This window comes from Pristiophorus japonicus, chromosome 10, assembly GCF_044704955.1.
Source record: "Pristiophorus japonicus isolate sPriJap1 chromosome 10, sPriJap1.hap1, whole genome shotgun sequence".
Classification (NCBI taxonomy): domain Eukaryota; kingdom Metazoa; phylum Chordata; class Chondrichthyes; family Pristiophoridae; genus Pristiophorus; species Pristiophorus japonicus.
Window position 1 is genome coordinate 76,684 of NC_091986.1, and position 16,920 is coordinate 93,603.

At 46.8% G+C, this 16,920-nt stretch overlaps 1 protein-coding gene across 1 annotated transcript in view; it reads left to right on the forward strand.

Moving 5' to 3' along the window:
• LOC139275340 (UDP-glucose:glycoprotein glucosyltransferase 1-like) overlaps positions 1-16,920 on the forward strand; it is a 135,439-nt gene that overhangs the window by 74,205 nt on the left and 44,314 nt on the right. Inside the window, exons 14-15 of the mRNA XM_070892651.1 lie at positions 119-204; positions 6,357-6,458. Coding sequence (XP_070748752.1) covers positions 119-204; positions 6,357-6,458 — 188 coding nt within the window. The remainder of the gene's footprint in view (positions 1-118; positions 205-6,356; positions 6,459-16,920) is intronic.

Genomic DNA, 16,920 nt, shown 5'->3' on the forward strand with positions numbered 1-16,920 from the left:
CAAATTGAATTCCCTCTCAGCAATATTGTAATGGTGGGTTTGTTGTACAGGAATGTGTGTTTTATGTGCTTCAGTTATAAATTATCTCCATTCCAGTTTTATTTGTATTTACTTGCAGGTACACAAAAAGCCTGATAAAGTCAGTGAAGATCTTCTCCGTGATGAGGATTCAGAAAGCAAGGGGATCTGGCAGTCAATCACGAGGTAATCTCACAACAACAAAATTCAAGTCTGGGTTTATTTAATTATTGATAGATGATCAACAATAACTGCCAGTGCGTTCCAAGGTGATTATATTAAGAGTAAGGTCTGGGTCCATTACCTGGGGCCAAGCCTCACCTGCCACGAGCATGTCTCCACAATTATCAGAAACAAAAGACTTGCATTTATATAGCACCTTTTACGACCACCAGATGTCCCAAAGCACTTTACAGCCCATGAAGTACTTTTGGAGTGTAGTCACTGTTGTAATGTGGGAAACGCAGCACAGCAAGCTCCCACACACAGCAATGTGATAATAACCAAATAATTTGTTTTTGTTATGTTGATTGAGGGATAAATATTGGCCAGGACACCGGGGACAACTCCCCTGCTCTTATTCAAAATAGGGCAGCTAAGAGAGCAGACTCCGAAAGACGGCACCTCCGATAGTGCAGCGCTCCCTCAGCACTGCACTGGAGTGTCAGCCTAGATTTATGTACTCAAGTCTCTGGAGTGGACTTGAACCCACAACCTCCTGACTCAGAGCCGAGAGTGCTGCCCAATGAGCCCCAGGTGACACAGTGAAGATCAAGGAAAGTGCATGACTGACAGGTGAGTCTCCGCGGCAGGTGTGTGAAGGTTAAAATTGCTCCAATGGTGTCATTCAGGTGTTCTGCTGATCGTCTGATTGGTTTGAGCAGATTATATTATATTATATTATCTGAACCATGAGATTTTTGCAGTTATCTTGAATTTTCTGATTGGTTTATTTTCTGCAGTATACACTGTAATACAGTAAGTTTTCAAAAAACTTATTCTCTTCTCAAAAATGTCCACTGGGTATGAGAGGAGCCTTGCTGTTTTGTGCCGGTAAATGGCTGTGATGCACGTTTTCACACACAGGACGAATGGCTTTTGTGGACTGCATTGTGAAACTTACTCCGAGATTGGAGCATAACTGATGCAGGCAATGAGAGAGGGTAGGTTTGGTATTCTGGAGGAATGGATCAAATTGGGAAGGAGATTCTTCATCTGAACTTCTCTTTTGAGGAAAACCGTTGTAGCCCCATGTTTAATTTCACTTTAGCTCCAGTAAGCCTCTGACCTGGGTCCCTTATACTGAACGGCATTTGCCTGAAGCAGGTTAGTGGTGTGCCACTTTCTATGATGTATCATGCATGATTGAGCTGTTTGACGAATGAATGCAGAGGGTTGACGAGGACAGTGCAGGTGATGTTCTGTATATGAACTTTCAAAGACTTGCATTTATGCTGCTCCTTTCATGTCCTTACAGCGCCCAAAGCACGTTCCAGCCAATGAAGTACTTTCGGAGTGTAGTCACTGTTGTAATGTGGAAACACGGCAGCCAGTTTGCACACAGCAAGCTCCCACACACAGCAATGTGATAATGATCGGATAATCTGTTTTTGTTATGTTGATTTAGCGAAAAATATTGGCTCCAGGACACTGGGGATAACTCCTGCTCTTCTTTGAAATAGTGCCGTGGGATCTTTTGCATCCACCTGAGAGAGCAGATGGGGCCTCGGATTAACTCCCCCAGCACTGCACTAGGAGTGTCAGCCTAGGTTTACATAACAACATAAGAAATAGGAGCAGGAGTCGTCCATACGGCCCCTCGAGTCTGCTCCGCCATTTAATACGATCGTGGTTGATCCGATCATGGACTCAGCTCCACTTCCCCACCCGCTCCCCATAACCCCGTATTCCCTTTTTGATTAAGAAACTGTCTATTTCTGTCTTAAATTTATTTAATGTCCCAGCTTCCACAGCTCTCCGAGGCAGCGAATTCCATAGATTTACAACCCTCTGTGAGAAACATATAATCTTATACGTTTCAAGATCACCTCTCATTCATTTGAATTCCAATGAGTAGAGGCCCAACCTACTCAACCTTTCCTCAAGTCAACCCCCTCATCTCCGGAATCAACCGAGTGAACCTTCTCTGAACTGCCTCCAAAGCAAGTATATCCTTTTGTAAATATGGAAACCAAAACTGCACGCAGTACTTCAGGTGTGACCTCATCAATACCTTATATAGCTGTAGCAAGACTTCCCTGCTTTTATACTCCATCCCCTTTGCAATAAAGGCCAAGATACCATTGGCCTTCCTGATCACTTGCTGTACCTGCATACTATCCTTTTGTGTTTCATGCACAAGTACCCCCAGGTCCCGCTGTACTGCAGCACTTCGCAATCTTTCTCCATTTAAATAATAACTTGCTCTTTGATTTTTTTTCTGTCAAAGTGCATGACCTCGCACTTTCCAACATTATACTCCATCGATGTGCTCAAGTTGCTGGAGTGGGACTTTAACCCACAACCTTCTGACTCAGACTAGAGTTCTAACAACTGAACTATGGCTCAATCTGTTAGCAGAATTGCGCCCATGGGATTAAAGGAAATTTAGAGACAGAAAGCAGAGTGTAGTTTTCACTGTGGGGACGTATACAATGGTGCCCCCCAGGGGTTGGTGTTGGAACCACAGCTCTTTCTGATCTATATTAATGACCTGGAATTGGGTATACAGACCATCATTTCAAAGTTTGCAAATGACCCAAAACTCAGAAATGGTGTAAATAGTGAGAAGGATATTAACAAACTTCAGGAGGATATAGACTGGGGAAATGGGCACATACGGCAGATGCAATTTAACACACAGTAGTGTGAAGGGACATATTTATGTCGGAAGGAACGAGGAGGGGCAATGTAAACAAACTGGTACAATTTTAAAAGGGGTACAGAAACAGAGACCTGGGGATTACCGTGTGGTTGACGGAAAGCTGTAGACTGCAGGAAGCTATTGATGGACTGATCACTTGGGCAGAAAAGTGGCAAATGAAATTCAATCTGGAGAAGTGTGAGGTAATGCATTTGGGGAGGTGCAACAAGGCAAGGGAATACACAATAAATGGGAGGTTACTAAGAGGTGTGGAGGAACAGAGGGACATTGGAGTGTATGTCCATAGATCCTTAAAGGTAGCAGGACAGGTCGAACAGGTAGTTAAAAAGACATACGGAATGCTTTCCTTTATTAGTCGAGGTATAGAGTACAAAAGCAAGGAAGTTATGCTAGAACTATAAAAACACCAGTTAGGCCATAGCTGGAAACATAGAAACATAGAAAATAGGTGCAGGAGTAGGCCATTCGGCCCTTCGAGCCTGCACCACCATTCAATAAGATCATGGCTGATCATTCACTTCAGTATCCCTTTCCTGCTTTCTCTCCATACCCCTTGATCCCTTTAGCCGTAAGGGCCGTATCTAACTCCAATGAACTGGCATCAACAACTCTCTGCGGCAGGGAATTCCACAGGTTAACAACTCTCTGAGTGAAGAAGTTTCTCCTCATCTCAGTTCTAAATGGCCTACCCAGTATCCTAAGACTGTGTCCCCTGGTTCTGGACTTCCCCAACATCGGGAACATTCTTCCAGCATCTAACCTGTCCCGTCCCATCAGAATCTTATACGTTTCTATGAGATCCCCTCTCATCCTTCTAAACTCCAGTGAATACAGGCCCAGTCGATCCAGTTTCTCCTCATATATCAGTCCAGGAATCAGTCTGGTGAATCTTCGCTGCACTCCCTCAATAGCAAGAACTTCCTTTCTCAGATTAAGAGACCAAAACTGAACACAATATTCCAGGTGAGGCCTCACCAAGGCCCCTGTACAATTGCAGTAAGACCTCCCTGCTCCTATACTCAAATCCCCTCGCTATGAAGGCCAACATACCATTTGCCTTCTTCACCGCCTGCTGAACCTGCATGCCAACTTTCAATGACTGATGAACCATGACACCCAGGTCCTACTGCACCTCCCCTTTTCCTAATCTGCCGCCATTCAGATAATATTCTGCCTTTGTGTTTTTGCCACCAAAGTGGATAACCTCACATTTATCCATATTATACTGCATCTGCCATGCATTTGCCCACTCAGCTAACCTGTCCAAATCACCCTGCAGCCTTTTAGCATCCTCCTCACAGCTCAGACCGCCACCAAGTTTAGTGTCATCTGCAAACTTGGAGATATTACACTCAATTCCTTCATCTAAATCGTTAATGTTTAGTGTAAATAGCTGGGGTCCCAGCACTGAGCCCTGCGGCATTCCACTAGTCACTGCCTCCCATTTCGAAAAGGACCCGTTTATCCCGACTCTCTGCTTCCTGTCTGCCAACCAGTTCTCTATCCACGTCAGTACATTACCCCCAATACCATGTGCTTTAATTTTGTACACCAATCTCTTGTGTGGGACCTTGTCAAAAGCCTTTTGAAAGTCCAAATACACCACATCCACTGGTTCTCCCCTGTCTACTCTACTAGTTACATTCTCAAAAAATTCCAGAAGATTTGTCAAGCATGATTTCCCTTTCATAAATCCATGCTGACTTGGACCGATCCTGTCACTGCTTTCCAAATGCTTTGCTATTTCATCTTTAATAATTGATTCCAACATTTTCCTCACTACTAATGTCACGCTAACCGATCTATAATCACCCGCCTGCTGCGTGCAGTTCTGGTCACCACATTGCAGGAAATATGTGATTGCGCTAGAGAGGACGCAGAGGAGATTTACAAGGATGTTGCCTGGACTGGAAAACTTTAGCTATGAGGAAAGATTGGATAGGCTGGGCTTGTTTTCCTTGACACAGAGGAGGCTGAGGGGAGATTTAATTGAGGTGTATAAAATTCTGAGCGGCCGAGATAGAGTGGATAGGAAGGACCTATTTCCCTTAACAGAGAGGTCAACAACCAGGGGGCATAGTTTTAAAGTAATTGGTGGAAGGCTTAGAGGGGAGAACAGGCTCCCACTGGTTTTGTTGTTTAGTTCCACTCCAGCGGGGAGCTTGTTGAGAGTGACGTGGAGCATTACAGCAAGGAAGATAGAGAGCATTGGTGTGATGACTCAGCCCTGCTTGACCCCAGTCCGAATGTGTATTGGGTCTGGTGGATTTCAAGGGACTGTATGATGATGATGATAGAGGATGGTGGGGGTCTGGAACTCACGGCCTGAAAGGGTGGGAGAGGCAGAAACCCTCACCACATTTAAAAGGTACTTGGATGTGCACTTGAAGTGCTGTAACCTACTGGGCTACGGACCTAGTGCTGGAAGGTGGGATTAGGCTGTGTAACATGTTCGACTGACACGGACACGATGGACCGAATGGCCTCCTCCTGCATTGTCATTTTTTGTGATTACATACACAAATCTCTGAAGGTGGCAGCACAAGTTGAGAAGGTTGTGTAAAAAGCATATGGGACACTTGGCTTTATAAACAGAGGCAGCGAATACTGAAGGAAGTTAGTGAGTACAGAAGGAATGAAGTTCTGCTAAACCTTTATAAACCACTGGGTAGGCCTCAACTGGAGTATTGTGGCCAGTTCTGGGTTTGAAACTTTAGGAAGGGTGCCAAGGCCTTGGAAAGGGTGCGGAGGAGATTTACTACATGGAAGAGATTGCACAAACTTGGCTTTTGATTGGCTAAAAGCTGCCTCATTTTTAAAGGACAGTGTGAGGCAAGACGATTCGGGGTGTGGTTAACTCGGAAGGGCTGTGTCCAGCTGACTATTTCTCAGTGAGCCCCAGAACTCCTTGGTGCTTGCTGGAGTAAACTAAGTAAATCCAGGAAAGTGCATTTTAAAAACCATCAAGCCAGTGGAATTCTGCTCTGCGATGACATTTCAGTGTCATCTGTCTAATGTGTTACAATATAAGTTTGGTCAATTGTGTTAACTCAGTAAGATTTATTTGCAACAATAATGCGCGATGTCGAATTACTGAAATAATCTGATATATATTGTAGCAAAATTAAAAGGTGTTAAAGTTGATAAATACTCTACAGTAAATTTTGTCTAAATCTGTCCATTTTTAATTTGGGCTATCTCAGCGTAGCAGCAAATGGAATATGAACATTTTCAATTCAGCTGCATCAAATATCCATTGAAAAGCAAAAGACATTGCTACTTACTGCGTGGATATAAAATTGTTCACAACAGCTTTAATCAAATGTTCAAATAAATAAATTGATGCTTTGATCAGAATTCAGGCCCAGGCCCAGTGTCCAGCTCAGTGAGGTCCACTGCAGGTTCTGTCTGAAGTTTCCTTCAATATCAAGTGATTTTCCTTCCTGTGCTTCAGCTTTGCAGAAGGTTTCAGGTCCGAGCAGCCTGACAACGAGAAAGATGATGTCCTTAACGTTTTCTCTGTTGCATCAGGACATCTGTATGAGCGATTTTTGAGGTTAGTATTATGACACACCGGCCCCGATATTAACTGAGAGACAGGGTGGGTGAGAGGAAGGCCAGGGACATGGAATCCTGGCAACCGTCATTAACATATTGTGAGTGTGTGTGTACGTGTGTGTGGACATTGTGTGTGAGGGTATGTGTGTGTGTGGACATTGTGTGTGAGGGTATGTGTGTGTGTGTATGTGTGATGGTGTGTGTGTGAGTGACTGTGTGTGAGTGACATTGTGTGTGATGGTGTGTGTGTGTGACATTGTGTGTGATGGTGTGTGTGTGAGTGACATTGTGTGTGATGGTGTGTGTGTGTGTGACATTGTGTGTGATGGTGTGTGTGTGAGTGACATTGTGTGTGTGTGTGACATTGTGTGTGATGGTGTGTGTGAGTGACATTGTGTGTGATGGTGTGTGTGTGTGACATTGTGTGTGATGGTGTGTGTGTGAGTGACATTGTGTGTGATGGTGTGTGTGTGTGACATTGTGTGTGATGGTGTGTGTGTGTGACATTGTGTGTGATGGTGTGTGTGAGTGACATTGTGTGTGATGGTGTGTGTGAGTGACATTGTGTGTGATGGTGTGTGTGAGTGACATTGTGTGTGATGGTGTGTGTGTGAGTGACATTGTGTGTGATGGTGTGTGTACGTGTGTGTGTGTGAGTGACATTATGTGTGATGGTGTGTGTGAGTGACATTGTGTGTGATGGTGTGTGTGAGTGACATTGTGTGTGATGGTGTGTGTGTGAGTGACATTGTGTGTGATGGTGTGTGTGTGAGTGACATTGTGTGTGATGGTGTGTGTGTGAGTGACATTGTGTGATGGTGTGTGTGTGAGTGACATTGTGTGTAATGGTGTGTGTGTGAGTGACATTGTGTGTGATGGTGTGTGTGTGAGTGACATTGTGTGTGATGGTGTGTGTGTGAGTGACATTGTGTGTGATGGTGTGTGTGTGAGTGACATTGTGTGTGATGGTGTGTGTGTGTGACATTGTGTGTGATGGTATGTGTGTCAGGATGTCTGAGAGGGTGTGTATGGGTGATGGTGTGTGTACGTGTGTGTATGGGTGATGGTGTGTGTACGTGTGTGTATGGGTGATGGTGTGTGTACGTGTGTGTATGGGTGATGGTGTGTGTACGTGTGTGTATGGGTGATGGTGTGTGTACGTGTGTTTATGGGTGATGGTGTGTGTACGTGTGTGTATGGGTGATGGTGTGTGAGGGCGTGTGTGTGTGAGGGCTCCTTCGCCCTGACCTCGCCCCTCCTGCTGTACCTGCCCGCTCTCCAATCATCGACCTGGATCTTGGTGACATCTAATCCAGTCGCCCTCTTCGTTGCCGTCGCTCTCCTGCTGTAGCACTTGCTGCTCCCTGGAGTGGTTTGCCGCCACACTGCTCCTTCCGCTCCCCGGCCTGCTCCGATGGTTGGGGCACAGGAGCGGCGAGAGATTGCAGAACGATGTGATCGGGGCCTAGAGAGGCGTGAGTTCGGGGCCTAGAAAAGGCGAGGGCCCAGGGGCAGCACGGGCCAGCCCACACTGCGATATGTGAGCGCACTAGGTCCGTGCAGCAGAGCTGGTCTCCAGTCGTTCTTGGTTAACCCTTGCCACTGGACCAAGACCTAGCTCTGTCAAGCCCCGTGTGGTGGCTGGTGTGCAACAGCCATCACACGTTAAAAAAATCCACGCACAGGCATCTTCCACCCTTCAACATGTAGTTCGGGATCTGGAATATTAGGTCCTTCATTGAAACACCTTTGGAAGCAAGTCATCCTCGTTTCGAGGGACTGCCTATGATTGTAGGATCACCTACTACCCGGCAGCATTGACAGCCAGGCCTGCGGGGGGGGGAGAAAGGAGGGTGGTGGGGGAGGAGGGGGTGGGGGGGAGGGGGTGCGGGCGGAGGGGAGGGGGTGCGGGTGGAGGGGAGGGGGCGCGGGCGGAGGGGAGGGAGGGGGAGAAGGGTGGGGGAGGGGGTGCGGGCGGAGGGGGGGAGGGGAGGGGGTGCGGGCGGAGGGAGGGAGGGGGAGAAGGGTGGGGGGAGGGGAGGGGGTGCGGGCGGAGGGGAGGGAGGAGGGGAGGGGGTGCGGGCGGAGGGGAGGGGGGGAGGGGAGGGGGTGCGGGCGGAGGGGAGGGGGGGAGGGGAGGGGGTGCGGGCGGAGGGAGGGGGGGGAGAAGGGTGGGGGGAGGGGAGGGGAGGGGGTGCGGGCGGAGGGAGGGGGGGGAGAAGGGAGGGGAGGGGGTGCGGGCGGAGGGAGGGAGGGGAGAAGGGTGGGGGGAGTGGAGGGGGTGCGGGCGGAGGGGAGGGAGGGGGAGGGGAGGGGGTGCGGGCGGAGGGGAGGGAGGGGGGAGGGGAAGGGGTGCGGGCAGAGGAAGGGGGGGGAGAAGGGTGGGGGGAGGGGAGGGGGTGCGGGCGGAGGGAGGGGGCGGAGAAGGGTGGGGGGAGTGGAGGGGGTGCGGGCGGAGGGGAGGGAGGAAGGGGTGGCGGGGCGGTGAGCAGGGGGTGAGGGATCGGGGGGCTGTAGAGCAAGGCCAAAAGTTGCTTTGAGCGGCCGGAGGGACGCTGGTGACCCTCAAGTAGTGCTAATGAGTCATGTACCTCGGGGAGCGGGTAGCAACTCACTGTGTCAAAAACATTCTCCACATCGCACCTCTGGTTCTTTGGCCAATTACATTAGATCTGTGACCACTAGAATAAAGAGATTGTAATCAGAAATAACATCATGGCAGTAGAAAGAAAGGACATTAACAAAGAGATTAGAAATCGAATCCATATGCATTCAGATAAAGGACAGGAAGGGACCAGTCACACTGTTGGGGAAATTGTGCAGGTGGAAACGAACTGTCGGGAGAAATATTAGAAAAACACAAATGCAACGCTGGAGGATTTCCACTTCTCCCAAATACCATGTCAGGAGAGGGGGGGCGGAGCTCCCACAGCAAAGACTTTTGATGCAACAGAATGCTACACCTCGTGATGGGAAATTATCTGAAAAGTAAATAATAACATCTTGGGAGTAGTGATCACAATATAATAAGGTTTAAGATATGATTGAGCAAGATATAGATAGTAAAACCACTGAAGGAACGAGGGATGGAGAGGGGGGAGCAACGAGGGATGGAGAGGGGGGAGCAACGAGGGATGGAGAGGGGAAATGAGGGATGGAGGGGGAAGGAGGGAATGAGGTGGAGCTGAAGAAGGTAAACCGCAGAAAACTAATGACAGAGAGGTAGAATAAGAGCGGGCAATATTTAAAGGAGGGAGTATGAATGAGACGGCATGGATAAATAAAGAGGTGAAGTTAAAATTGAATCTAAAGAAAAAGCAGATGATACCCAAAGCGGGGGAATATGCAGCTAGGGATTGTCGAACTCAGCCCGAGGCAGGGTTGAACCTGCACTTTGCAGTCGACGTGCTTCAAAACCACGTTCTGGACCGAGTCTATTTTTGGATTTTAAAAAATTGTCTTTTTATTTTGTATGGTCACCTTTATGAAGATTCCATCGGAGGGTACGTGATGTTACACAATCACATGTTTGACAAAGAATGCTATAGTAAATCTTTCCACAATTAGACAGGTTGTATTGGAATTTGTATCGATTGTGTATGGTGACCCACACTCACTACCTGATGGAATGTTATATCATACAGTCGGGTCCTAACAAATATAACACACAAGGATGAAATGGTAAGTTATGAGACTGGACTAAAAGTTGTAAAAAATGTTATGCATCCAGCAGTATCTACCCATGTATTCCATTGATACTATCAATCTGGTTGAGTTGTTCTGGAATTATGTTTTAATGTATTTGACATGATGCCTCCATTTGTGGACATCCGAGTCTGATCTTGGTCTGGAGGGAAAGAAGTTTGTCAGTCCAAGGTGTAAGAGTATATGAGCTGGAGCTCCCTGGATGTCTAAAAGAATTGTAGTTAAAAGGAAGCTTATGATAAATGTCAGGTTAATAATACAGAAGAGAATCATGCTGAACACAGCAAAACTGAACAAGGAAATAAGAGGGGCAAAGAGAATATCTGAGAAAAGTTTAGCAGGGAACACTAAAGTCTTCATAAAAATATAATGAGTAAAAGGATAGTTAAAGTCAAGGTGGGGCCGATTAAGGACCAAAATAGAAATCTTGTGGAGGCAGAGGGCATGGCTGAAGTGACTACATTGCACCTGTCTTCTCCAACGAAGATGATGCTGCCAATGTTACAGTAAGCGATAGTACAGTATTAGAAACAGAGAAACATAGAAATTAGGTACAGGAGTAGGCCATTCGGCCCTTCGAGACTGCACTGCCATTCAATAAGATCATGGCTGATCATTCCCTCAGTACCCCTTTCCCGCTTTCTCTCCATACCCCTTGATCCCTTTAGCTGTAAGGGCCACATTTAACTCCCTCTTCAATATATCCAATGAACTGGCATCAACAACTCTCTGTGGCAGGGAATTCCACAGGTTAACAACTCTGAGTGAAGAAGTTTCTCCTCATCTCAGTTCTAAATGGCCTACCCCTTATCCTAAGACTGTCCCCTGGTTCTGGACTTCCCCAACAATGGGAACATTCTTCCCACATCTAACCTGTCCCATCCAGACAGAATCTTATACGTTTCTATGAGATCCCCTCTCGTCCTTCTAAACCCCAGTGTATAAAGGCCCAGTTGATCCAGCCTCTCTTCATATGTCAGTCCAGCCATCCCTGGAATCAGTCTGGTGAGCCTTCGCTGCACTCCCTCAATAGCAAGAACGTCCTTCCTCAGATTAGGAGACCAAAAGTGAACACAATATTCCAGGTGAGGCCTCACCAAGGCCCTGTACAATTGCAGTAAGACCTCCCTGCTCCTATACTCAAATCCCCGAGCTATGAAGGCCAACATGCCATTTGCCGCCTTCACTGCCTGCTGTACCTGCATGCTAACTTTCATTGACTGATGAACCATGACACCCAGGTCTCATTGCACCTCCCCTTTTCCTAATCTGCCACCGTTCAGATAATATTCTGCCTTCGTGATTTTGCCACGAAAGTGGATAACCTCACATTTATCCACATTATACTGCATCTGCCATGCATTTGCCCGCTCCCCTAACCTGTCCAAGTCACCCTGCAGCCTCTTAGCATCCTCCTCACAGCTCACACCGCCACCCAGTTTAGTGTCATCTGCAAACTTGGAGATATTACACTCAATTCCTTCATGCAAATCATTGATGTATATTGTAAAGAGCTGGGGTCCCAGCACTGAGCCCTGCGGCACTCCACTAGTCACTGCCTCCCATTCCGAAAAGGACCCGTTTATCCCGACTCTCTGCTTCCTGTCTGCCAACCAATTCTTTATCCACGCCAGTACATTACCCCCAATACAATGTGCTTTGATTTTGCACACCAATCTCTTATGTGGAACCTTGTCAAAGGCCTTTTGAAAGTCCAAATACACTACATCTACTGGTTCTCCCTTGTCCACTCTACTAGTTACATCCTCAAAAAATTCCAGAAGATTTGTCAAGCATGATTTCCCTTTCATAAATCCATGCTGACTTGGACCAATCCTGTCACTGCTTTCCAAATGCGCTGCTATTTCACCCTTAATAATTGATTCCAACATTTTCCCCACTACTGATATCAGGCTAACCGGTCTACAATTACCCACTTTCTCTCCCTCCTTTTTTAAAAAGTGGTGTTACATTAGCTACCCTCCAGTCCATAGGAACTGATCCAGAGTCGATAGACTGTTGGAAAATGATCACCAATGCATCCACTATTTCTAGGGCCACTTCCTTAAGTACTCTGGGATGGAGACAATCAGGCCCCGGGCATTTATCGGCCTTCAATCCCATCAATTTCCTGCCTAATTAGGATATCCTTCAATTCCTCCTCCTCACTAGACCCTCGGTCCCCTAGTACATTCGGAAGGTTGTTTGTGTCTTCCTTCGTGAAGACAGAACCGAAGTATTTGTTCATTTGGTCTGCCATTTCTTTGTTCCCCATTATAAATTCACCTGAGTCCGACTGCAAAGGACCTACATTTGTCTTCACTACTCTTTTTCTCTTCACATATCTATAGAAACTTTTGCAGTCAGTTTTTATGTTCCCGGCAAGCTTCCTCTCGACTCTATCTTCCCCCTCCTAATTAAACCCTTGGTCCTCCTCTGCTGAATTCTAAATTCCTCCCAGTCATCAGGTTTTCTGCTTTTTCTGGCCAATTTATATGCCTCTTCCTTGGATCAAACACGATCCTTAATTTCCCTTGTTAGCCACGGTTGAGCCACCTTCCCAGTTTTATTTTTACTCCAGACAGGGATGTACAATTGTTGAAGTTCATCCATGTGATCTTTAAATGTTTGCCATTGCCTATCCACCGTCAACCCTTTAAGTATCACTCAGCAGTCTATTCTAGCCAATTCACGCCTCATGCCATCGAAGTTAGCTTTCCTTAAGTTCAGGACCCTAGTTTCTGATTTAACTGTGTCACTCTCTATCGTAATAAAGAATTCTACCATATCATGGTCACTCTTCCCCAAGGGGTGTCTCACAACAAGATTGCTAATTAGTCCCTTCTCATTACACATTACCCAGTCTAGGATGGCCAGCTCTCTAGTTGGTTCCTCGCCGTATTGGTCAAGAAAACCATCCTTAATACATTCCAGAAAAATCCTCCTCCACCGCATTGCTACCAGTTTGGTTAGCCCAATCTATATGAAAATGAAAGTCGCCCATGATAACTGCTGTACCTTTATTGCACACATTCCTTATTTCTTGTCTGATGCTGTCCCCAACCTTACTACTACTGTTTGGTGGCCTGTACATAACTCCCACCAGTGTTTTCTGCCCTTTGGTATTCCGTAGCTCCACCCACACTGATTCCACATCATCCAAGCTAATGTCCTTCCTTATTATTGCATTAATTTCCTCTTTAACCAGCAACGCCACCCTGCCTCCTTTTCCTTTCTGTCTATCCTTCCTACATGTTGAATCCCCTTGGATGTTGAGTTCCCAGCCTTGGTCACCCTGGAGCCATGTCTCCGTGATGCCAACTATATCACATCCATTAACTACTATCTGCGCAGTTACTTCGTCCATCTTATTCCAAATACTCCTCGCATTGAGGCACAGAGCCTTCAGGCTTGTCTCTTTAACACACTTTACCTCTTTAGAATTTTGCTGTAATGTGGCCCTTTTTGTTTTTTGCCTTGGGTTTCTCTACCATCCACTTTTAATATTCTCCTTTCTATCTTTTGCCTCTGTCTCCCTTTTATTTCCCTCTGCCTCCCTGCATAGGTTCCCATCCCCATGCCATATTAGTTTAACTCCTCCCCAACAGCACTAACAAACACTCCCCCTAGGACATTGGTTCCGGTCCTGCCCAGGTGCAGACCGTCCGGTTTGTCCTGGTCCCACCTTCCCCAGAACCGGTTCCAATGTCCCAGGAATTTGAATCCCTCCCTTCTGCACCACTCCTCAAGCCACGTATTCATCTGAGCTATCCTGCGATTCCTATTCTGACTAGCATGTGGAACCTGTACCAATCCTGAGATTACTACATTTGAGATCCTACTTTTTAATTTAGCTCCTAGCTCCATAAATTCGTCTCGTAGGACCTCATCCTGTTTTTTATCTATATCGTTGGTACCTATATGCACCACGACAACTGGCTGTTCACCCACCCTTTTCAGAATGTCCTGCACTCGCTCCGAGACATCCTTGACCCTTGCACCCTTGCAACATACCATCCTGGAGTCTCGGTTGCGGCCGCAGAAACGCCTATCTGTTCCCCTTACAATTGAATTCCCTATCACTATCGCTCTCCCACTCTTTTTCCTGCCCTCCTGTGCAGCAGAGCCACCCACGGTGCCATGAACTTGGCTGCTGCTGTTCTCCCCTGATGAGTCATCCCCCTCAACACTACCCAAAGCGGTGAATCTGTTTTGCAGGGGGATGACCGCAGGGGACCCCTGCACTACCTTCCTTGCAATGCTCTTCCTGTTTTTCACCCGTTCCCTATCTGGCTGTGTACCCTTTACCTGCGGTAAGACCAACTCGCTACACGTGCTATTCACGTCATTCTCAGCATCGTGGATGCTCCAGAGTTCATCCACCCGCAGTTCCAGTGCCGCAATGCTGTCTGTCAGGATCTGCAGGCGGATGCACTTCCCGCACACGTAGTCGTCAGGGACACCGAAAAGCGTCCTTGAGTTCCCACATTGTACAGGAAGAGCATAACACGTGTCCGAGCTCTCCTGCCATGACTTAACCCTTAGATTAACCTAATTGGGCAACAACAATGTTAAACGGTTACTTACTGATAAAGAAAGAAAAAGAAAAACTACTTACCAATCACTTACCCCCTTGGCTGTGATGTCACCTTTTGATTTATTTCTTCTACTTTTTAGCCTTCTCACCCTGATGCAGCTGCACAAGCACGCCTCTCCGACGCGTTGGGCCTTTTTATAAGCCTCAGCGATGCACCTCCCGAGCCTCTCCACGCACCTGGAATTAGGTGGGGTCAGACTAAGAGCGAATACGAGGAGATCTAAGTTAGGTTTACAGTGTTTGTCTGTGTGAACCTTCAGAGCATGGTAAATAGAGTGGGTAAGCTGCAGGCACACACCGCCACATGGGAATATGATATTGTGGTGATAACGTAGAACTGGCTCAAAAAAGGGCAGGCTTGGGTACTAAATATTTCTGGATATCAGGTGTTCAGGAAAGATAGGGAAGGAAGGAAGGAGTGGGGTGGCAGTATTGGTTAAGGAGAATGTTACAGAGCTGGGGAGAGGATGTCCTGGAGGGGTCAAGGATAGAATCTATTTGGTTAGAGTTGAGAAACAGTAGAGTTCCCATTACACTACTAGTTGTATTCTATAGGCCACCAACTAGTGAGAAGGATATAGAGGAGCAAATTTACAGGGAAATTAGAGAGGTGCAAGAACTATAGAATAGTGATAATGGGGGACTTCAACTATCCTAATATAGACTGGGATAGTAATAGTGTAAAGGGCAGAGAGGGCAAGAATTTCTGAAGTGTGTTCAGGAGAACTTTTTTGATCAGTATGTTTCTGGCCTAACGAGGAAGGAGGCATTGCTGGGTCTGGTTCTGGGGAATGAGGTGGGTCAGGTGGAGCACATGTCAGTAGGGGAACATTTAGGGAACAGTGATCACAGTATGGAAAGGTTTAGATTAGCTATGGAAAAGGACAGAGAGCAATCTCGAGTAAAAATACTTAATTGGAGGAAAGCTTATTTCAGTGTGGGTTGAGAATGGCCCGGGCAAATTGGAATCAAAGATTGGCAGGCAAAACTGAAATCGAACAATGGGCTGCCTTTAAAGAGATGGTTCGGGCACAGTCGACGTGCATTCCACGAGGGGGAAAGATAGGGCAAAGTCAGAGCTCCCTAGATGACGAAAGAGAGGGAGTAAGATGAAGCAGGAAAAGGGGGCATATGACAGATGTCAGGTTGAGAATATAAGTGAGAACCAGGCTGAAGATAGAAAGTTCAGGGAAGTGAAAAGGAAATAAGAGGGGCATGGTGTACAGGGCACAATTTCAACATTTGAAGATGACACAAAACTTGGAAGATTGAACAGTGAGCAGGATAGTGATAGACTTCAAGAGGACATCGACAGGCTGGTGGGATGGGCAGACACATGGAAGATGAAATTTAACGCAGGAAAATGTGAAGGGATACATTTTGGTAGGAAGAATGAGGAGAGACAATATAAACTAAAGGGTGCAATCCTAAAGAGGGTGCAGGAACAGAGGGACCTGGGGTATATGGGCACAAATCGCTGAAGCTGGCAGGGCAGGTGGAGAAAGCAGTTTAAAAAAATCTTACAGGATCCTGGGCTTCATGAACCGAGGCACCGGGCGAGATTTCCGACAGGTCTGTGACCGGTTTTCCGTCTGGGCGAAGAGCAAAAACGCTTTATTTTGGCGCTAAACGAGTCGCACAACACTTTGCGCCCAGGCGTAAATTTCGGCTGGTTTTGCGGCAGCGCTAAAACTTATTGCCCGCCCGATGTTTTCACCGTTTGGATGATGTCAATCGGCGTGCAACGCTGTGTATCGCCCGATTTACCGTCTGCCCAGAAAAACCAGTCAGACCCAGAGCGCACCCGGTGCTAACGGCACCATCCTGAAAACAGAGCAGTTTAATGCATAAAAGGATTTGGAGAAGGAAGGCTGCGTTTTACACACACAAGTTTTATGTGAGTTTGTAGTTTTAAGGATATTTAAGGACACTTAACAAAAAAAAATGGGGGCTATATTATGTCAGCCATTATTCCTGGCTGCTTTTTCTATGCAGCGTCGAGCTGGCAGAAGGGCTTATTGATGAGCATTTTGAGCATAATCGAATAGCTCGCAGACGTATGGGGAGGAGGCCTTACCCCCCCACGAATTTACAGGCAACAGCACTCATACCTGCAGCTCTCTCAGACACAATGCATTAGAATGCTGCGCTTCCAAAG